Source organism: Phoca vitulina, unplaced genomic scaffold (genome assembly GCF_004348235.1).
Source record: "Phoca vitulina isolate PV1807 unplaced genomic scaffold, GSC_HSeal_1.0 scaffold34, whole genome shotgun sequence".
Classification (NCBI taxonomy): domain Eukaryota; kingdom Metazoa; phylum Chordata; class Mammalia; order Carnivora; family Phocidae; genus Phoca; species Phoca vitulina.
The window spans coordinates 17,711,410-17,734,782 of record NW_022589737.1 but is presented as its reverse complement, the minus strand read 5'-3'; the positions used below and the strand labels follow the sequence as shown (position 1 = coordinate 17,734,782).

Sequence of the window (23,373 nt, the reverse complement as noted above, 5' to 3'; positions counted from 1 at the left end):
TTAGGTATTCATTCCTACTCCTGGTTACTTATTGTTAACCTCAGCACTAATGAAATAAAAGCATACCTCACACACCAATTATAATCCAGATTTTAGAAAATTATCTAAAAAGCAGTATAAAAGCTTATATGAATGATACAAAGTCAACTTGACTTTCTGACTCAATTTGACTAAAAATTTCTGGGAAGGACAAGAATGCTTTCCACAAACTAAAGTGACAACAAACTGTAAGAACCCAATAATTACCCCTGTGGGATCATCATGATTGCCATGAATACTAAACACTGGAATCGAAATGTTGAGATTGTCATCTTGGTAGTTCACCCACGGAAACCTTAAAAAAAAAAAAAATTAATGTTTCTATAAAAGACAAAAGCTGTTTTCCCCAATATCCTCCTCTAAAAAAATTAATGCAATTATGGGCAAACTGGATGATATAAGTTGGCAGAAAACCACTAGTTTGGAGCTTTAAAGAAATAAAATGACAGGCAACAATTCATTTCAATTCAAGTTTGAAGTATCGCAAAGTACTACACTTTAAAGAAAACACTGCAATATACGGTATTTGTGAACTGTATGAAAGAGAGTTATACCTAATGGAAAGTAAAGAGGTCTTAAGAATTTTGAAAGCCATATGATACTTTATGTGGAAAATCCCAAAGACTCCACCCCAAAACTGCTAGAACTCATACAGGAATTCAGTCAAGTGGCAGGATATAAAATCAATGCACAGAAGTCAGTGGCATTCCTATACACCAACAACAAGTCAGAAGAAAGAGAAATTAAGGAGTCGATCCCATTTACAATTGCACCCAAAACCATAAGATACCTAGGAATAAATCTAACCAAAGAGGCAAAGGATCTGTACTCAGAAAACTATAAAATACTCACGAAAGAAATTGAGGAAGACACAAAGAAATGGAAAAACGTTCCATGCTCATGGATTGGAAGAACAAATATTGTGAAGATGTCAATGCTACCTAGAGCAATCTACACATTCAATGCAATCCCCATCAAAATACCATCCACTTTTTTCAAAGAAATGGAACAAATAATCCTAAAATTTGTATGGAACCAGAAAAGACCCCACATAGCCAGAGGAATGTTGAAAAAGAAAAGCAAAGCTGGCGGCATCACAATTCCGGACTTCCAGCTCTATTACAAAGCTGTCATCATCGAGACAGTATGGTAGTGGCACAAAAACAGACACATAGATCAATGGAACAGAATAGAGAGCCCAGAAATGGAACCTCAACTCTATGGTCAACTAATCTTTGACAAAGCAGGAAATAATGTCCAATGGAAAAAAGACAGTCTCTTCAACAAATGGTGTTGGGAAAATTGGACAGCCACATGCAGAAGAATGAAACTGGACCATTTCCTTACACCACACACAAAAATAGACTCCAAATGGTTGAAAGACCTCAATGTGAGACAGGAGTCCATCAAAATCCTAAAGGAGAACACAGGCAGCAACCTCTTCGACCTCAGCCGCAGCAACTTCTTCCTAGAAACATCGCCAAAGGCAAGGGAAGCAAGGGCAAAAATGAACTCTTGGGACTTCATCAAGATAAAAAGCTTTTGCAAAGCAAAGGAAACAGTCAACAAAACCAAAAGACAACTGACAGAATGGGAGAAGATATTTGCAAATGACATATCAGATAAAGGGCTAGTATCCAAAATCTATAAAGAACTCATCAAACTCAACACCAAAAGAACAAAGAATCCAATCAAGAAATGGGCAGAAGACATGAACAGACATTTTTCCAAAGAAGACATCCAAATGGCCAACAGACACATGAAAAAGTGTTCAATATCGCTCGGCATCAGGGAAATCCAAATCAAAACCTCAATGAGATACCACCTCACACCAGTCAGAATGGCTAAGATTAACAAGTGAGGAAATGACAGATGTTGGCGGGGATGCGGAGAAAGGGGAACCCTCCTACACTGTTGGTGGGAATGCAAGCTGGTGCAGCCACTCTGGAAAACAGTATGGAGGTTCCTCAAAAAGTTGAAAATAGAGCTACCATATGATCCAGCAATTGCACTACTGGGTATTTACCCCAAAGATACAAAAGTAGGGATCCGAAAGTGTACGTGCATCCCGATGTTTATAGCAGCAATGTCCACAATAGCCAAACTGTGGAAGGAGCCAAGATGTCCATCAACAGATGAATGGATAAAGAAGATGTGGTATATATATACAATGGAATATTATGCAGCCATCAAAAGGAATGAGATCTTGCCATTCGCAACGACGTGGATGGAACTGGAGGGTATTATGCTGAGCGAAATAAGTCAAACAGAGAAAGACATGTATCATATGATCTCACTGATATGAGGAATTCTTAATCTCAGGAAACAAACTGAGGGTTGCTGGAGTGGGGGGTGGGGTGGGAGGGATGGGGTGACTGGGTGATGGACACTGGGGAGGGTATGTGCTCTGGTAAGTGCTGTGAACTGTGCAAGACTGTTGAATCTCAGATCTGTACCTCTGAAACAAATAATGCAATATATGTTAAGAAAGAAAAAAAGAAGAAGAAGAATATAGCAGGAGGGGAAGAATGAAGGGGGGGAAATCGGAGGGGGAGAAGAACCATGAGAGACGATGGACTCTGAAAAACAAACTGAGGGTTCTAGAGGGGGGGGGTGGGAGGATGGGTTAGCCTGGTGATGGGTATTGAGGAGGGCACGTTCTGCATGGAGCACTGGGTGTTATGCACAAACAATGAATCATGGAACACTATATCTAAAACTAATGATGTAATGTACGGGGATTAACATAACAATAAAAAAATTAAAAAAAAAAAGAATTTTGAAAGCCTTTGTATACAGTTATTTGTAGGAGGAGGAGGGATGGAAACACACCCTCTTTGGAATCCAAGATTCAAAATTCCAGCTCTATCACTTACTACTTGTGCAATTTACAAGTCTCCCATCCACTTCGGCCCCTAGTCATCCAGCTCCTCTTCTCAGAGGCAAATGCAATTAGCAACTTCTAGTGTATCTCTGCAATAATGTCCTATACCTTCATTAGCAACTAAATGCACCTCCTTCCTTCTTACACAAATGGTAGCACAATATAGATTTCTGTACCCTGCTTTTTCATTTCATGTTTTAGAAACCATTCTATATCAGTACATAAAGAGCTTCCTTGTGCTTTCTTTGGCAGGACAGTACTTCAACTGAATGGGCTATCATAATGTGTTTAAGTAGTTACCTAACCCATGGACATTTAGAATATTTCTAGTTTTTTTGCTTTACAAATAATGCTACAGTGGGTAATCTTGTACAAAGTTGCCCTTGTGCAAGTATAAGAAAATATCTAGAAGGGAATTAGGTCAAAGGATAAGCATGCATTTGTAAATTTGAAAATACTGCCAATTTCCCTCCATAGAAGTTGGACAGATTTACAAATATAACAGCAATGCATGAGAGACAACTTTTTCCCTTTATTCTATCAACATAGTAAGCCACCAAGCTTTTACATTTATGCCCGTGGTTCTAAACCCTAGTGGCATGTTAGAATCATCTAGGAATCTTTTAAGATGTAACAATGCCGATGACACACTCAGAGAGTATTTGACCTGGAGACTGTTATTAGTATCTTTTTTAATACTTCTAGGTAACTACAATGTGCACCCAGAATTGAAAATCACGGATCTATGCCAATCTGACAGGAGAAAAATATTTCAGTAGAGCTTAAGTTTGTATCTTTCTTATGAATGAATTCTATTTTGTATTTTTCATATTCTTATAATATATTTAAATGCCACTTTTTCTGCGAACTATATCCGTATTCTTTACCTACGTTTTTATTCACTCTTGGATTTTTAAAATTGATTTGAAACAGCTATTTATCTATTGGGGAAATTAGACTTTAATTTGCAATGAGTTGCAAATATTCTTCCTAGTTGAACTCTTGACTTTTCATTTTGTTTCAGGCAGTTTTTGCCATGTACAAATTTACTTTTATAAAGACAAACATCAATATTACTTTTATGGCTTCTCAGTTTGTATCATACATAGAAAAGCCTTTCCCACATCTAAATTTTTAAGAAATGTCTAATAGTTTTTTCTAATACATTTATTGAGGGCTCACTTCGGCAGCACCTATACTAATACATTTATTGAATAATCCATGTTTCTCTTGGAGATATGAAACACCACCTTCTCCAAACACTAAATTCCTACATGTGTTGAGGCTATTTCTGGAAGCTCTATACTCTTTCACTTATCTGCCTATCACGTCATGAGTCATATCACATTTTTAATTACTGTAGCATTGCATTTTTTCCAGCTTTATCATGAAATAATTGCCATATGACATTGTGTAACTTTAAGGTGTACAATGTTATTTAAAACACATATATTGCAAAATCACCACTACAGCTAACACTTGAATCATGTCACATAATTACCGTTTCTTTTTTGTGACAAGAATATTTGAAATCTACTCTTAGCAACTTTCAAGTATAAAATAAAATATTATCAACTACAATCACTATGTTGTACATTAGATTCTCGGGACTTACTCATCCTGTAACTGAAGGTTTATACTCTTTGATCAACATCTCCCCTCTTCCCTCAAGTCCTGGCCCCGTTAACCACCATTCTAGTCTGTTTCTGAGTTCAGATTTGTTAGATTCCATACGTTAAGTGATGTTACACGGTACTTTTCTTTGTCTGACTTATTTCACAGAGTAATGCCCTCAAGGTCCATCCATGTTACAAATGGCAAGATGTCCATCTTTCTCATACATGAATAGTATTTCATGTTCATATATACATGCCACATCATCTTAATCCATCTTTATCCTTCATCCATTGACAGGCCCTTAGGTTGTTTCCATATCTTGGCTACTGTGAATTAATGCCACAATGAACACAGAAATGCAGATTATCTCTTCAAGATCCTGTCTGCATTTCTTTTGGATACATATCCAGAAGAGTACTGTTTGATCATATAGTAGTTCTATTTTTAATTTTTTGAGGATCCACTATACTGCTTTCCATTGTGGCTTAGTCAATTTACATTCCCACCAACAGTGCACAAGGGTTCCCTTTTCTCCACATTCTCCTAAACATTGGTTCTCTCTTATCTTTTTGATTTTAGCCATTCTAACAGGTGTGAGGTGATATCTCATTGTGGTTTTGATTTGCATTTCCCAGACGACTAGTGATTTTGAATAACTTTTCATATACCTGTTGGTCATTTGTAGATCTTCTTTAGAAAAATGTCTATTCGGTTCCTTTGCTCATTTTTAATTGATTGGATTTTGCTTTTTTTTTTTTTTTTCCTATTGAGTTATATAACTTCTTTACATATTTTGGATGTTAACCCCTTATCAGATATATGACTTTATTATTTTCTTCCATTCCATAGGTTGCCTTTTCATTCTGTTGATGGTTACCTTTACTGTGCAGAAGCTTTTTAATTTGATATAGTCCCACTTGTTTGTTTTTCCTTTTGCTGTCAAATCCAAAAAATCACTGCCAAGAATGATGTCAAGGAGCTTACTCCCCATGCTTTCTCCTAGGAGTTTTATGGTTTCAGGTCTCACATTCAAGTCTTTAATCCATTTTGAGTTGATTTCTGTGTATGGTATAAGAGAGGGGGCAGCCTCATTCTTTTGTATGTGGCTGTCCAGTTTTCCCAATACCATTTATTGAGAGACTGTTCTTTCCTCATTGTAGTCTTGGCTCCTTTGTCATAAATTAATTGACCAAATATGCATGGGTTCTGTGCTCTTTAATCTGTTGTAATGACTTATATGTCTGTTTTTATGCCAACACCACACTGTTTTGATTACTACAGCTTTGTAATATAGTTTGACATCAGCAAGGGTGATGGCTCCCCACCTTTATCTTAAGACTGTTTTGGATATTTGGGGCCTTTTGTGGTTCCCCACAAATTTTAGGATTGTTTGTTCTATTTCTATGAAAAATACCATTAGAATTTTGATAGAGATTGCACTGAATCTGTAGATCGCTTTGGGTAATAAGGACAGGTTAACAATATTAATTCTTCCGATCTACAAGCACAGAATATCTTTCCATTTTTTGTCTTTACTTTATTTCACCAATGTCATACCTTTCAGCATACAGACCTTTCACCTGCTTGATTAAATGTATTCCTAAATATTTTACTTTTTTTTCTTTTCTTATTCTATTTTTTTCTTAATTTCTCTTTCTGCTAATTCATTGTTAGTATATAGAAATACAATTGGTTTTTGTATACTGATTTTGTACCCTGTAGCTTTACTGAATTCATTTATTAGTTCTAACAGTTTTCTGATGAAGTCTTTCAGGTTTTCTATATATAATATTGTCATCTGCAAATAGAGATGATTTTACTTCTTCCTTTCCGATTTGGATGCCTTTTATTTCTTTTTCTTGCCTAACCACTCAGGCTACGACTTCTAATATGATGTTGAATGGGAGGGGTGAGAGTGGGAATCTTGTCTTGCTCCCCATCTTAGAAGAAAAGCTTTCAGCTTTTCACCACTGGGTATAATGTTAGTTGTGGGCTTGTCATATGTGGCTTTTGTATGTTCCCTCTATGCCCACTTTGTTGGGGGAGTTTTTATCATAAAAGGATGTTGAATTTTGTCAAATGCTTTTTCTGCATCTACTGAGATGACTGTATAATTTTTATCCTTCCTTTTCTCAATGTGGTATAATACACTTTCATATCTAATGGGGCTAGTCATTACTTATCAGTCTTTTCTTTCAGTTTCTCTACCTTTTCTTTTGTCTTTTTTTCTATATGAACTAGTAAACTAGAAGGGGGAATTATTCAGAATACAGCACAAAGAGATAAAGTAATAGACAATATAACAAAAAGATTAAGACATATAAATAATATTCAAAAAGAGAAAGAATAGGAAACAATGTTTGAAAATGTAACAGATAACAATTTCCTAAAATTGCTGGAAAAAAAAAAAATCCTCAGATGAAATGCATGATAGCCAAGCAGAACAATTAGAACTAAATCCACAGCTAAATATGTCAGAGTAAGACTGCTAAATGCTAAGGACAATGAGAAAACTTAATAGTTACACCTGAGTGTTCTCTTTTTGCCACTTACTATTCTAAGCAATTTTCTTATTTCAACTGCTTCTCACAACAATTCTGTAAGATCACCACTATTGTTTTCCCATTTTATAATTATAAAAGTAAGGTAGAGCAAAGCCAGGACTCGAAATCAGATGGTCTTGTACCAGAATCCATGTTTTTAATCACTATGTTATACTGCTCTTCCAGCAACTAAAGTAATAGCAGACTTCCCAACAGCAACAAAAAATGAGAATTTGCTACTCACTGACATTCAATGAAAAACTACTGAAAACTGTACTTCAGAAAGAAGGAAACGGAATCCAGAGGAAAAAATGAAATACAAGCAACAACAGTGAGCAAAGAAATAGGTAAAGAGGTTTGCAAAGGCAGATGGAGCAGTTTAAAAATAGCATGCAGTTTAAAAATAAGATGAAAGAGGGGCGCCTGGGTGGCTCAGTCGTTAAGCGTCTGCCTTCGGCTCAGGTCACGATCCCAGGGTCCTGGGATTGAGCCCCGCATTGGGCTCTCTGCTCTGCAGAGAGCCTGCTTCTCCCTCTCCCACTCCCCCTGCTTGTGTTCCCTCTCTCGCTGTGTCTCTCTCTGTCAAATAAATAAATAAAATCTTAAAAAATAAATAAATAAATAAAAATAAGATGAAAGAAGAAAACTAAAGTTCTAGATCTGAATAGAAGACCGGTAAAGATACTGATCAGAATTCCTAAAAACAAGGCTATATGTTAAAAATTATAGGAATCTTTAAAAATCCAATTCTATACTCAGCCAAACTATCAATCCCAAGTAAAGGTAATATAGCCATTTTCTTACAAACAAAAATCCCTTAAAAATTTACCTCCCAACATGACCTTATTTTAAAAATATAGATAGATAAATAAATAAGAAATAAATAGATAGGCATGTTTTCATGGGTTAGTACATATACATGTATTTCTTAGCTCCGGGCACTGAGAGAGCCTAGAAGCAGTGACAAGATAATAGCAATGTGCAAGCCCAGCATCTAGATTTGGGCTTTCAAATACCATTCTCCAAAGGAACCAGGGCTCCTTGAAGAAATGGATGGGTCTGAAGCTAGGAAAGGGAAAATATAAAATTAGCCTGGAGCATCTTCTAGTGCCAAAAAGTAAGGGGCGGGGGGAAAGATGAGGGTATGTCAAAAGCAGATAGGAATCAATCTGAAAAAGCACCCAATGGCTAAACCTAGAACAAATCATTTGAGCAACAAAATAGATTACAATAGTATTAAATTATAATCCAAAGGAAAAAAATGGGTTCATACTGATGTAAACAACTAAATAAGTTCCTACTGATAGACAACTGAGTAAATAAATTAACAAATGCAGGACAAGGGACAAATCTTCCTTACAGAAGAATTCTAATTAATAAATGTAGAAAAAATGTGGGAAACAGAAAATCACCATTAAAACACCACAGTTAATAACTGCTATAGGCAAGAACCACTGATGAATGTTAAAATTAGTGGACAAACTTTAAGGAAATACAGAATAGGTGCACAGCCTCAAAACAGCTCCCTCAAAATACTTACTAGTGACTATGGTAGTTTCAATATGCCCATATCCTGTGACACTCCTTCCTCTCTCTAGGAAGTGGAACTTAAATCCCTCTCTTTGAGTGTGGGCTGCACTTAGCAACTCACTTCTAATGAACAGCGTATGAAAAGGGAAAAATCCTAACTTGACAGCAGAGAACCCTGGCAGACACCACCTTAATCAAGAGATCAAGGTTATCCTCACCAGTAATAAGCCACGTTGACAGCATGTACTCCGGATATGCAATGAGAAGGGCACTTCACCTCTGTGGAATACTCTTTCCTGAAAACCCACAATCCTGGTCTAATCATGAGAAAAACCCAAATTGAGGGACAGTCTATAAAATAGCTGACCAGTATACTTCAAAATTATCAGGAAAATGAAAGGTAAGAAAAGACAGAAAAACTGGCATAGTCTAAGGAGACTGAGAGAACACTTCAACTACATGCAGTGTGGTATCTGGTACAATGTTTAAGAAAAAATATGGGACTATCTTTACGACATGGGGTTCTAGGTGGATGTCGTCAGTCCGTCCCCAAAGTACAAATCTTAGGGAGAAAAAAATGATATATCTGACTAAAATTAAGTATTTGTCAAGAAAAGTCTCCATAAAAAAGTCAAAAGACAATCCACTGACTGGAAAAAAAAAATAATGCTTAACAAACGTTTCGTCTCCGACACCTGGGTGGCTTAGTCATTAAACATCTGCCTTCGGCTCAGGTCATGATCCCAGGGTCCTGGGATCGAGCCCCACATCGGGCTCCCTGCTCCGCGGAAAGCCTACCTCTCCCTCTCCCACTCCCCCTGCTCGTGTTCCTGCTCTCTCTGTGTCTCTCTCTCTGAAATAAATAAATAAAATCTTAAAAAAAAAAAAAATTTAGTTTCTAGAACATATAAACAACCTCTGCAAATTCAAAGGAAAAGAAAAAAATACCAATTTTTAAAATGTGCAAAGGATATGAACAGGAGAAGATACCAAAATGTACAATAAAAATTTGGGGGGCGCCTGGGTGGCTCAGTTGGTTAAGCGACTGCCTTCGGCTCAGGTCATGATCCTGGAGTCCCTGGATCGAGTCCCACATCGGGCTCCCTGCTCGGCAGGGAGTCTGCTTCGCCCTCTGACCCTCCCCCCTCTTATGTGCTCTCTCCCTCTCATTCTCTCTCAAATAAATAAATAAATAAATCTTTAAAAAAAAAAAAAAAAAATTTGGGAAGATACTCAGTCCCACAATTAGGAAAATATAAACTAATACAATCAGTACAGAAAATTCAAAGAATTATGCTTACTATGAAAATAGCTTTTAGTGAAGGTGAAATGGCTGTTAAAAGGTGTTTGTCTTTTACAGAAAATATTATACACAAGGAAACATTCACTTAAGCATTTAAATATACTTACTTACTAAAACCAAAGTTGACTGACTGATCGCTGAGAATTTCAAACTGTACAGGACGATCACCCATGCAGTATTTTCTTAATAACTCAAGGCAGGTATGTAATGTTTTTCTTGAGGGCTTATTTTCATGAAAAAGATCACCACCTAACAAAATAAAATCCACCTAATCAACAGAAAATAGTGTGAAAATTAGTATGTTTTATGGGTAAGAACGTTAAAACTATAGATTAAAGGGGTAGAAAAACAAACTCATAAAAGATACTATTGTGCATGAAGATTTAAAGTTTTATATTTTATTTATTCAAGGGGCCTGCCAGTCTGTTGATTAATCTGACTCCAACTCAGGTTCTTAGGCCACCTTTCAAAAAAGCCACCTTCAAATTATTATACCAAACCTCTGACTCATGCTACTGGAAGTGACCATTATTTCTTTTTTTGTTGTTGTTATCTAAATCAAACACAAATTTAGCACTTTAACAGCACCTATAGACAAGAGAGCCAATTCAATTCAGATTACTCAGTCAATTCATTCAATAATTACTTAGGGCTCCTATAGGCGCGGGCACCTAAGGAAATAGCAATCTACAAAACAGATGACGTCCATGCCCTCATTAAACACCAACAGAGTGCAATACCCTGTACTGGGCCCTGAGGATACAAATGATGGATAAAATACAACCTCTTTCCTAAATATGTTCAGAGTCTAAAGAAGAGACAAAGTGTTACACATCTGAACAGAACTCAAACTCAGACATGCACTAGAATGGGTATGTAAACAAACCAGGAGCAGCAATGACATCACAATCAATTCTAACTGAAGGGAAAAAACTCATTGAGGACAGGGAGTCCAGAAGGGATATGCCAACACGGTGGCATCTGAGTTGCACTATGAAGAATAAATGAGACTTTAAGGAAGAGCATTCTAGAAACAAGAGAAAAAAAATTATACAGAAAAAGAGTTCAACACTCATACTTTCAGGAAGTGTATAATCTACCTAAAGAAACTTGATTAAATTCTTAATTATACAAAAGAACCCAGCAATACAGATCACTTGGGCTACAGCAGTGAGGGGGAGCAGAATACAGCACCCCCAAAAGTGTCACTTTGGCACGTGGACTGTTTTGAGCTAAAGGCAGTTAAGACTGGGCAGACTCAGGAAAAGCTTTTTTTTGTTTGTTTTATTCCCCTTAACTGCCTGAAAGAATTTAGACAGGGGGCCTATACTAGGAAGAGAGCTATTACCAGAGAACTTTTTATCTCTACATGGCATGGCAAACATTTGCTCTTCCCATCTTCCTATGAATTATCTTCCTCCCCTTTGAAGTCCCAGACCTCTACCCCCTCTCTCCTTAGCTCAGGATGGCAATATAAGCCTCAGTTACCTGACTGTCAGGGAGTCTAATATTTTTATGAGGCTCCTGTACATACAAAATTTGTTTTGCTCCTGTTCGTGTGTCTTATGTCGATTTAATTATTAGACCAGCCCAAGAACCTAAAAGAAAAGAAGGGAAAAGTTTTCCATCTTACAGTAGTCAGAGAAGCTTCAATAAAAGTGTGGGACTAAAGCTAGGTCTTCAAAAATGAACAAAAATTAAGGAAGAAAATGATCACAACAGCATAGGAAAAAACCAACAACAAAGAAACAAAACAAAAAACATTTCGAGGGGGAGTAGTGATCTAAATAATATAGTTTCACTTTTGCAAGATGAAGAGTTCTGGAGGTTGGTTACACAGTAATGTGAATGTGCTTAATGCTGATAAAGTGTACACTTAAAAATGGTTAAGATGGTAAATTTTGTTACATGTATATTTTACCACAAATTAAAAAAAAAATTTTTTTTTCATTTTTAAAAGCTGGTTTGTGACTCCAGGGAACACTGAAAAGGGCACAACCTGCTTCTATGGTATTCCTGCCGAAAGTGAATCTAATCATGAGGAAATAACAGACAAATCCAACAGAAGATTCTCTAGCAGGAAACAGACCTCCTTCGGCTTCAAGTTTCTCTGCCCTCAGGGATACGAGGAAGCCATCTTAAAAGGAGATAGTACTAGATATTCCCTTATTCATTAACAAAATTTTAAGAGTTACCTACTGCTTGCTAGATCCTTCCTAGATTTTAAGATACAGCATGAACAAGCAGAAAAGATTTTTCACTCTCATGGGAATTGACCTTCTAGTGGAGAAGATCGATAGTAAACAAGTAGCCAATTCAATATATTATTTCAGATGGTGTTATGAAAAAATAGAGTAACTGAAGTGTTTGGAGACATCCAGGAAGACCTCTCCAAAAAGGTAAAACGTGCTCCCCAGATGTGCAGAGGTCCCAGAGGAGAACATGCTAGGGTGGATGGAGCACACTGAACGATGCAGAGAGTTGTAAAAGTCTCCTGGCAGGGGCCAGATCAAGTTGAGCCTTGTAGTTTGAATTTTATTTTAGTCAATGGAAGGCCACTTGAAGATTTTAAGCAGCAGAGTGATAGGATCTGTTTTATGTTCACTTGGCTGCTATGCTGAATAGATGTAGGGAAAAAGAATGCAAATAGAAAGACCAATGGGGAGTACTGCAGTCCAGCAAAATAGGATAAATGTTTTAGGCTAAACACATAGGCACAAAAACACTTTCCATATACATTCAGGAGGAAGAACCAAAGGACCTGCAGAAAAACTGAACAAAACTCTGAGGAAAAGTCAAGGTTGAAGATACTAATTTGTAAGTCACAAGCGTTTATGTTTACTCCCCAGCTCTCTCCTAAAATGTCCAGGACATTTCAAGGGCTTGCTGGAATGTTGACCTGAATGCCCTATTGGAATCTCCAACTCAAATGGTCTAAATCAGAATTCATCATCTTCCGACATAAAGAAGTACCTCTTCCTTATTTAGAAGGAATTTCTATTATTGGTACCACCATTCACCCAAACTTAACATACTCTAGACTTGGTCCTCTCCCTTTCCCTCCCAAACTTAACACACTCTAGACTTTGTCCTCTCCCTTTCCCTCAACTTTACCCCTAAAGTATGCAAATCTAATCTTTGAAATACCTCTTGCATTCACTTCCTCTTTTCCATCCCACACCACGGTCTCCAATTCACCCTATACCCTGTTGCCAAACGATTTCCATTGAATTGGGTACAAACTCCTCAATCTGGCATTTGAAGCCCTCCTAATGCAGCTCAAACAGCGTTTCTGGTCTTTCAGCATGCTTTCTAACATATGGCCTACTAATGAGCCAAACTGACCTGTTGTACACCTAACATACCTCATACTGTCTCACCTCTGTGCCCTTCTTCCTGTTTCCTGTGAAATGTACATTCTCTATGCTCTTCACCCACCAAAAGCCTACTCATTCTTCAAAGCCCAAGTTAAATGCCACCTCGTTCATTAAACTGATCTTGCTATCCTCTATATGTGATCTCTTCTACTTCTAAACTCCCAGAAAGGCTGATTGTAATTTTCTTATGGTTCTTACCACATAAGACCTTGCATCTGAGCATTATGGACATCTGTCTTATCTCACATACCAATATCCTGTATGTTCTTGGCAAACAGAAACGATGAGTCATCTTTCCATTTCAAACAGAAACTGCCACAGGATCCTGCACTCAGTAAACACCCCATAAATATGTGTAAACTTTCACAAACTTCTAACAAAACCAACTCCTACTTTAATTAAGGTCACAAAGCACTTACAATCTGCTTTGGGTTTGTAGTATATTGATATTTAAGCAGGCAATGTGAGCATATGAGCCTATAAAACAAACCTCCAACTTTAAGAAAGGAAAAGAGTCTACCGACTAAGGGAGCATAGTAGAAACTGAAAAAATGTAAACCAAACTCACTTCCTTTTCCTGGGCAAGTCTTAAAATTTCATCCAGTGTTACAAATGTATCATTTCCTCTGACTGCATCTTTCTCCATAAATCCCAGATGAATATCTGTTGCAACTAAGATTTTAAATGTATTTTCATCATCACTATATAAAAAAAGAAGAAACATTTCAATATAATTCATTAAAAGATGCTCAAGAAGATTAAAACCTAAATTTATAAGATATATAATAGTTATACAGTAAAATCACTTTTCTAGCTTTTAAAATAGGTCTGAAAATTTGAAGCATTCAACAGATCTGCAATGTTACATAGTTTGCCTACACCTAATTCAAAATAGAACAAACACTCGTGAACTTTAAAAAGATTCTGTGACTCCTTTCAAAAAAGTATAACCTTATTACAACTCCAGTGTTACACACTCCTTTGGACCCTGGACCTAAAAGCTTCGTTGTTTTCCAATTCTGTTCCATCCCGAAATCCCAAGAGGATCTGACCCCGTATCTAAACTTGCTATTTATCTATTTTGCACTCTTCAAGGAAAATCAGAGTTGACTGTTAATTTAAAAAGCCTTCTTACTTTATAAGTAGATTTTGTCCCAATAAACTAGTAACTTACATTCAAGCCCCTGAAGACACCTGCTTGATTCTATTCCCTACATAAAGTTAGTGTTTCATTAACAAATCTGGCCAAGTAACAAAACAGATTTACAATTCCATTTGAATTTGGTAGTATCCAAAGGTACTCTCATGTGAAGCAGCAAAGTAGTAGTTATTAATACCTTCTTCAGTTTAATGTAACTTTTAACTTTCTTTAAAATACTTGGGGCATCTGGGTAGCTCAGTTGGTAAGTGCCTGCCTTCGGCTCAGGTCAGGAACGTATTTCGGGGATCCCTGCTCAGTGAGAAGCCTGCTTCTCCCTCTCCCTCTGCCCCTCCCTCCCACTCAAGCTCTCTTTCTCAAATAAGTAAATAAAATCTTAAAAAAAAATTTAAAAAACCTTTCTTTAAAATACTTATGTATCTATGAACTCTTCTCAACTTCTACATGTAAAGAAGTAGGTATTATTATCTTTGAAAAATGAGAAAACCAAACAGAGAAATTAAGTAATTTATCGCACAAATAAGTAGAAGAAACAGGATTTAACCACTCGGTCTATTTTCACTAAACCATAATGAACTTAAAACAACTTTCAGATATATCTCCAAAATTGAAATCTTTATATATGAGATTTTTCCAGGAAAGATTTCTCTTCAGAAACTTCAAAGATGAAATATATGCACACAGTTCTAACTGCTACACACACACCAGCTGATCAGAATACTTTCAAAATCACATTACCCTATGCTTCCATAGCAATTTATAAAATATTTTCAAATGAATTCTCTCATTTAAACATCTAAATTAATCTGAGAAAGGCAATTTTGTTCCAATTATATACATAAAGTGAAGAAATTGATGCAAGGTTCAAAGAGTTGCTAACTTGCCCAAGGTCACATAGTATTAACCAAGGAATTGAAATCGGGGTGAAACACTCCAAGTCTAAAGCTTTTTCCATGTAACTTCTGATTCTTTTATTGATTTTCATTTTACTCAAATTCATTTCCAATTTATTCAACACTAGAGCAATTTACTACTCTAAAAATCTGCTTAAACAGGCTTGCATTGACCACTGTGACTTCCCCAGAAAAGTTCAAGAATATTGAGAGCTTCAATATTTTAAGACAAAACCTAAGAATATAAACTTATATACTACAGTAATATACCAAATTACTGCAAGGCCTCAATCTATAGCTATATATTATCTTTTAGTTAGCAAACATATATTAATTTTTTTAACATTCTAAATACTCTTTTTGATGACTAACATTTCTGTTCATAGGCAAGCTATTTACTGCTAATTTTTTAAATAAGTTTTCGTTCATGGTGATCATAGTTGATGGGCTTTAGGAATCCAAAGCAACAAAAAAGATCCCAGAAGACAAGTTCTTACAGGGCATCCGCAGGACTCATTTTTATGGTCAGTCCAGCTCCTCTGGAACCAGTTTTCTCTCCAAGTACTCCTGGGTCGTGTGATCAAATACGTCAGAAAACTCACTCGATTCCAAATTCTAGCAAATTCTAAAAGCAAAATTACATTATTGTAAAACATACATTCTTTTAAAAAACTACCAATTTTAGGAATCTCATTTTCATCTACGCACCTACTATATTTTTATTTTTTAAGGGCTAACAATAGAAAATAGCCCATCTCCAGTACCATCTCAGTTTCACCATTATGATTAAACTATTGGAAACGAATGTTTATTAGATAAATGGACAGAAAGAGACACATACAGCAGTTCTGGTTTAGCACACAAAACAACTCTGGATATGCAGAAATGTTTTAAACAGCATGCACAGGCTACCCTGGAGCGTCGAGAAAATCCCGTAATTGCTGCTCAACCACAGGATTGTTTAAAGCAATGGTTCAGTTTAGGAAAAGAGAAGGGCCCCACCTTTAAAACTAGTGTAAATAAACAGAAACACGTGCTCCGCAGAGAAACGGCCTGAGCCCGCAAGGCAAGTGGAAATGGCCAAGATATTCCGGGAACCCCTCCCACGTCCGGACTCCTGGTTCCTTCCAGATTCTAAGCCTCAACACACCACCCCCACCCCCAGCTGGACTGTCTGAAGCCAGAATCAGAACCCTCCAGGGCTTAGCCGACCGGTCCCATTCTTTACAGAGAGTCAATCCACTTAGGGCTTCCGCCCGGGATCCCACAAAATAGGAGGCGGTACGATTCCTAAATTACCAATACCTACACACCTACACTCTCCAAAGCCCCCGCACCGGACCCCCAGGCTGTCTTTTACCCGGGAAGAAGGAGCGGGATTCGTGAGAAAAAAAAGCAAGAGCACCTCGTGAGCCTGCACGTAAGAAGAACCTGCTGGGCCATAAACCTGAATTAGGCGGGAGAGGAAAAAAAAAAAAAACAACTCATTCTCTCGCGATACCTCATTGACGACATAGCGCTTCAAGTCTTCTTCGGCTCTCATTGGCTGCCGAATGCCGTGAGCGAGCCGGGAAAGTAGCGGCGACGCCTCGCCCTCAAGCAGGAGCCAATCCTGAGAAGTCGAGGGACGACCCCGGAAGCGAGGTTCGCGATAGAGATGTTTCCCTTCTTTAAGGTGGGTAGCTCTTGCTTGTCCCGGACCGCGGTCCTTGGTCCTCTCGCGCCACCTAAAAACTACTGGGCCCTTGGGGGCGGGTCACTTGTCGACCCCGAATGAGCCCGGCAGTTCGGGCCGCGTCGTGGATCCGGGGTAGGGCTGGAGCGGCTTCCCCACTCTTGGCTGTTTGGAAGGCCGCAGGCGCGACTCCGGGCCTGGGAAGTGACCAGTCGGTGCCAGAGGGCCGGGACTGGGGGCCTTCTCCCTCACTCCCACTCCCCAGAGTTAGAGTATTCGGACCCTTTTATTCCCTGCTTCCCCTTATTTTCACCCCTGGATCCCGGGTTCAGCACATCTGTATTGCTTTGTGCTGATAGCAGTAAAATATAGTACAGTAAAAAAATAATGTGAAACTTTTGAATTAGAAAACTTGACCTTTTAGTTCCATTGAAGCGTCCCTAATCTAGGGCAGGTTGTTTTATTCCGAAGTTCGGCGCCTTCACCGGTAAAATGGGGTTTATGACCACATCTGTCACTGAGTTATTTGTAAGGCGTTGACATAGTTTAGATCTCTATCGAAATCTGTTCTTTTAAACATATCCTATTTCTTCTTGGTTGAGGACCATCGAGTAAGAATCTTAATCGATTTTTTAAAATCCTGAATCAGGGAGATGCACCTAGGTTTGACTCTTTAAATTAAATCATCTAAAATTAGAAAAGAAATTTTATATGTGAGTTATTGTATTTGGAGCACTAAGTTCAGAATTTATTTTAAAAAGTGGGGGGAGTTTTTATAGAAAGGAAAGGGGAGGATAAAATATGTGCCTTATTGTTTCTGTATTTGATATAATTAAATGAACTTTATGGTATCTGTTCAAAGTGTTTAATGAACTGATGTATGATCATTTTTGTGTTGCAAGGTTCAGGAAATAGATAGTAAAGAAAAAAATGAGAACCCCAATGGGAGTTCCTACATACACAACACAAATACAGAGAACAAGCTGGTGGTTACCAGAGGGGAGAGGGGTGAGGAGATAGACAAAATAGGTGAAAGGTTTGAGGAGGTACAAACTTCCATTTATAAAATAAATAAGTCACAGAGATGAAAAGCACAGCATAGAGAATATAGTCAACAATACAGTAAGTATAGTCAGTAATACCGTATACTGTGGTGAGCATTGAGTAATGTATAGAATTGTCAAATCACTGTGTTTGTACACCTGAAACTAACACTGTATATCAACAATTCTTCAATAATAAAAAGTGAAAATTCCAAAAGAACTAATAAAAGATAAAGTAATTCTGATGGGTCTCAGTAGACTCTGAAAAGCTGGGAAGAACTTGGAAATCCTTTAGTACAGTCATTACATTTTATAATGAAGTAACAGGCCCAGAGACGCTATTAGTCATAAGTGATAAATTTAAACCTAAGGTTAGTACTTTTGGCACTAGTAATAAAATCTAATGCCACATTAGGATTGATTACTGTTAAACTTGTGAAATTAGAAAGAAATTAGTATCTTAAGAGAAGACCAACTCTGGAACTTCTCAGTAGCCATTCCAAACAAAATCAAGTGATAGGGCTTTAATTAGATTTAATTCTACAAATATTAATGCCCTTTGTATAAGTAGGACATAAATATAAGTTAAATACAGTCTCTATCCTTAAGCTTATAATCTAAGGAAATAATTAGTGCTGAAATAAGACAATAGGTAGAACAAAAAAGGCTACCAGAGAGAAATCTAATTTGGAAGTTCCAAGAAAGACTCAATGGAAGAGAGAACATCTGAGAAGAGCCTTGAAAGACTGGTAGGATTTCAACAAATGTAATCAGGAGCCTGAGAGGTGGTATTTTTAAAAGATATTTATTAGTTATTTGCATTTTTAAAAATTGATTAAGATTTAATAAGCTGTGTAACTTTAATACTGGTTTATAAATTAATGTGGCAGCTTAGCTGAATTAATGTCACTTCCTTCAAGAAGCCTTCTCTAATCCTTTAGGACTGTGTTCATTATAACCCTCTTGTATACTCATTGTGTCTGGACAGAGTCCTGTCCTTGCACAGCCCATGCTGTTGTTGCCAGTCACCTCGACTAGACAATAACCTTCCTGAGGTTAAGACATGGACCTTGTTCATTATTGAATCCCAGTGCCCAAAGACTGGCACGGACCAGGCATTCTATTCATATTTGTTGAATGGTGAATGACAGCTGAAATTCAGTTCAAAACAAGAAGCCAACTAAGAATTATAGCTGTCTATCAATGAATGGGACTCCTTTTTAAAGCAGTGAATTTTCCCAAGCTGAAATTATTAAAGTAGAAATAGGATAATTATTACAGATGTTATAATAAAGATACTTGGATTGATGAGAGGTTTGTACAGATTCCTTGGGGCTATTCCGTCTCTAAGAATTCTTTGAAGTAATTTATTAGAAACTAAAAGTTTTTGTTTCTGCTTTACATCATCTGTGTGTCTAGTTTATAAAAATCGTGAATGTGCCTGTTTTTTAAATTATGGTTTAAAAGCTTTGGGGCGCCTGGGTGGCTCAGTCGTTAAGCGTCTGCCTTCGGCTCAGGTCATGATCCCAGGGTCCTGGGATCGAGCCCCGCATCGGGCTCCCTGCTCCACGGGAAGCCTGCTTCTCCCTCTCCCATTCCCTCTGCTTGTGTTCCCTCTCTTGCTGTGTCTCTCTCTGTCAAATAAATAAATAAAATCTTTTAAAAAAAAAAATAAATAAATAAATTATGGTTTAAAAGCTTTAAGCATTTATCATTCTTAGTATAATACAATAGTATCAAAACCAATAGATTCAGAATAATATAACCATTGACTTAGTAGAATTAAAAAAAAATAAGGAGTTTTAACCATTAAAGGTATAGATAACAAATTTCAGCTCTGGTATTTAGAGAATGTAAAGACTACCAATAAAACCAAAAAGTTTAGACAGGGTTTATTGTGTATGTTTGCAAGACTTTGTAATTGATAAACAATTACTATTTTGCTAATAATTTTTGTGTTTGTGTTTCCAGATCTTGATGGATAAAATAAAGCAGATATAATTCACCTCTAGAAAGATTATTTATACCCTGGCATTTGAAATGTTTTGTATTTAGTGTCATAGTAAAAATGGAAAAAGGGAAAGTAAATGATGATGGAAAACCAGACCCAGAAAATTCTTTGGACTTTTCTGAACACTTTAACCAACTTGAATTGTTGGAAACACATGGACACCTTATTCCCACTGGTACCCAAAGTCTCTGGGTAGGGAATTCTGACGAAGACGAGGAGCAAGATGAAAAAACTGAAGAGTGGTATCAATTCCAAGAAAAAAAGATGGAAAAAGATCCAAGCAAATTGCTTCTTTGGGCTGCGGAAAAAAATCGGGTAAAAAACAAACAAACAAACAAAAACAGTTAAAGAGGAAACCATAATATAGTAGGAAAAGTACTGGATTCAGAGCCAGAAGACCTGTCCCTGAACCTCTATTTAGTTTGTAACTTTGGGTAAATCCTACCGTTCCTGAACCTCTATTTTCTTACCTATAAAAATGGCCATGATAATACCTGTATCTTTTATACAGGATTTGAGGATCGAATGAGGCAATGTCCATGAAAGGACATAGTAAGTCACAAAGCATCCTATTGGGTATTATTTGGAAATTTAAGGGATAATTAAAAATTAGCAAGAAATCACCTATATTTTTAAATCATTTATATTAAGTCATTAAGATCATCCTAGAGACAGCTATCATTTAGAAGAGGGAGGATGGGAATTAACATGTTTTGAATATCAACTATACCATGTGCTTTACTACATTATTTGATTTAATCCTCATATATCCCCACAAGATAAGTAATATTCTTCCCTTTTACAGTTTAAGAAAATGGGATTCAGGAATATCAATTTGCCCAGTATCATGTAAGCAGTATCATCAAATATATTTTTCCCACTCAGCCACTTCTACTTCATTTTACTAAGTTCTTCCATGTCGGTGGAGTAAATTAATAACTAAAAAGGTCCTGCATTTTTTGGATAACTTTTTCACCCAGGAGCACACTGCATCCCACCAGAGATCCAGAGACCAAACTGAAAATCACTTCCTGAAAACATGTTTCTAAGGTGGTTTTAGTTTGAAGGAGTTGAGCTCCTTAATCCCTAGATTTCCTTGTTACCATTGTATTCTTCTGATAAAGAAATTTATTTTTCAAAGTTTTATGCACTATGTATATTGGTGCGATAATCCTGTAGAAGAATCAGTTACTATGTTTTCACTAATGAAGTGTAAAATATTAAATATGATTATAGTCTATATTATTCATCTAGGACTAAAGCTTATATGCAGTGGCCTTAATTGGGCCAGGAATAAATGCATGATAGTCACACATTCGATACTGATACGTGATTTTCAGAGAGTCACATTCTTAGAAGAAAGAGTGTGGTTAACACTAACTTGTTCATTCTTAAATCTGTGGCCATCTGCCCCCCAAAGAAATCTTAAATCATTTTTATTTTAAAGTCCTCTGCTAACAAGTTTTTATGGAACTTAAAAAAAATTTAACACCACTAGACAGTTTAATTTTCTTCATTTACTGTTTTGGGTCACGTTGGGTTTTGAAAAGATCCCTTTTCTTCTCAGCTTACCACAGTGCGGAGACTGCTGTCTGAAAAGGCCACTCACGTGAACACTAGAGATGAAGATGAATATACCCCTCTTCATCGAGCAGCCTACAGCGGACACTTAGAGGTGGTGCGCGAGCTGATCGCACAAGGGGCAGATGTCCACGCGGTGACTGTGGATGGCTGGACACCCCTGCACAGTGCTTGTAAGTGGAATAATACCAGAGTAGCTTCTTTCTTACTCCAGCACGACGCAGATATTAACGCCCAAACAAAAGGCCTCTTGACCCCCTTACATCTCGCCGCCGGGAACAGGGACAGCAAAGATACCCTGGAGCTCCTCCTGATGAACCGCTACATCAAACCGGGTCTGAAAAACAACTTGGAAGAAACGGCCTTTGATATTGCCAGGAGGACAAGTATCTATCACTACCTCTTTGAAATTGTGGAAGGCTGCACAAATTCTTCACCTCAGCCATGACAGTTCTAATAATTTTCTTAAGTTTCCAAGTACCAGTGCCTCCTTTGTGTGAGATAGGACATATCCCCATGATACAAGGTTGACATCAAAAGTTTTACGGTAGAAATCCAGTGGTACACATTCAAATGTCCTTCCAAGTGACATGCCTAACCTTGATGTCAAAATGTATTTGAAAGTTGTTTGGATACGTCTTTACTGATCTATGTGGACTTTGTAATTTTTATCAGAAATAATTTTAACACACTTATACTTAAAAACTTGTAACAGGTTGTACAGAAAACTAACGATATTTTTGGTGCTGATCCAAGAGAAGTGTATTTTTAAATATCCCCCATCCTGGGTCTTTGTGGAGTATTTAGTATATTGACATGTATTTTTATAAGGTGAGGTAACTCAGAATTTAATTTAAAACACTCAAGTATCCTGGTGCAGTGCAGCTGTCGTCTCCACATCACTGTGGCCATTTGCTTTCATTTTAAACCGTAAGAACTAACTTATTCGTGACTTGAATTGTCAGAAGTTTAAGAAAACATTAAAAGAGCTTAGATCTTTGTCTTTTAGAGCAAAGTAGTTAGCTGAAGTGTTTAGTCCGTGAATGTAATATACTCCCTCCGCTACCACAGTTCACACAATCCTGTGGACGGTCCTACCTCACCCTGCTCAACCCACGTGATCCTTCTTCCATTGGTGAGTCGGCATGACCTTTTACACATGCACACAACTCTACCTTGGTCCAAGAGATCATAATGTATCTGCTCGCCAACTGGTTTTAGCTGCCTAATCCTGTTTGTTCGGGGCACTGCTCAGATGGTCTCTCTAGTTCACAGGAAGTATCGATTTTTCCAAGGTCCTCCTTTTATACAAATCCTACAAAGGCAAAGAGACAAGGGAAAAGGAATTCTAAGAGTGAAGGGATGATGATTATACTGGGGCTAGATTATAAGTGGCGCAAGCTTTAAAAAGCCACAGTGTGGATGGTGACACAAGTATAAATATGAATATTCAGAAAAAAATAAAAGCTTTGAACAACAAAAATGGCACCAATTCTTGTTTTTCTTTTTTTTACCAGCACATATCTTCCTTGGACCCATAACCTCTGTATTCATGGAGCATACATTGATGGAGCAACTACTCTCTCAGTCTCTCCAGCAGGAGTTTCTCACTGACTACCTAGCCTCTCTGTGACTATTCCCAAAGGGATTTTTCTCTTAACTTCTTAACACCAGAACTGACATGCTATGGGAAGGAAACTAAACCAATGGGCCTCTTC

The 23,373-nt window shown here is 37.3% G+C and overlaps 2 protein-coding genes across 10 annotated transcripts in view; one reads left to right on the top strand and one right to left on the bottom strand.

The window, feature by feature from the left end:
• The window catches only part of MRE11 (MRE11 homolog, double strand break repair nuclease), a 78,829-nt gene extending 61,896 nt beyond the window's left edge, over positions 1-16,933 (bottom strand). For 2 of the 8 annotated variants that reach the window (XM_032426225.1, XM_032426230.1), the window contains exons 1-5: positions 16,751-16,835; positions 15,843-15,970; positions 13,862-13,994; positions 10,024-10,184; positions 247-334 (exon numbers count right to left, since the gene is read on the bottom strand). In XM_032426225.1, coding sequence (XP_032282116.1) covers positions 247-334; positions 10,024-10,184; positions 13,862-13,994; positions 15,843-15,862 — 402 coding nt within the window. In that variant the 5' untranslated portion in view covers positions 15,863-15,970; positions 16,751-16,835. The other 6 variants (XM_032426228.1, XM_032426227.1, XM_032426226.1 and 3 more) reach the window with 6 other exon arrangements.
• On the top strand, positions 16,933-23,138 carry ANKRD49 (ankyrin repeat domain 49). 2 transcript variants are annotated; one of them, XM_032426233.1, is made up of 3 exons: positions 16,933-17,020; positions 20,035-20,389; positions 21,642-23,138. In XM_032426233.1, the coding sequence occupies exons 2-3, from the start codon at positions 20,132-20,134 to the stop codon at positions 22,101-22,103; spliced, it is 720 nt and encodes a 239-aa protein (XP_032282124.1). In that variant the 5' UTR covers positions 16,933-17,020; positions 20,035-20,131; the 3' UTR covers positions 22,104-23,138. The 2 variants fall into 2 exon arrangements, with proteins under 2 accessions (XP_032282124.1, XP_032282125.1); XM_032426234.1 differs by lacking the exon at positions 16,933-17,020 and adding an exon at positions 17,031-17,155.
• The last annotated feature ends 235 nt before the right edge of the window (positions 23,139-23,373 follow it).

Coding starts and splice junctions, on each gene's coding strand:
- ANKRD49 (XM_032426233.1), top strand. CDS start 20,132: ATGGAAAAAGGGAAAGTAAATGATGATGGAAAACCAGACCCAGAAAAT. Junction 20,390..21,641: donor GGGCTGCGGAAAAAAATCGG/GTAAAAAACAAA, acceptor TTTTCTTCTCAG/CTTACCACAGTGCGGAGACT.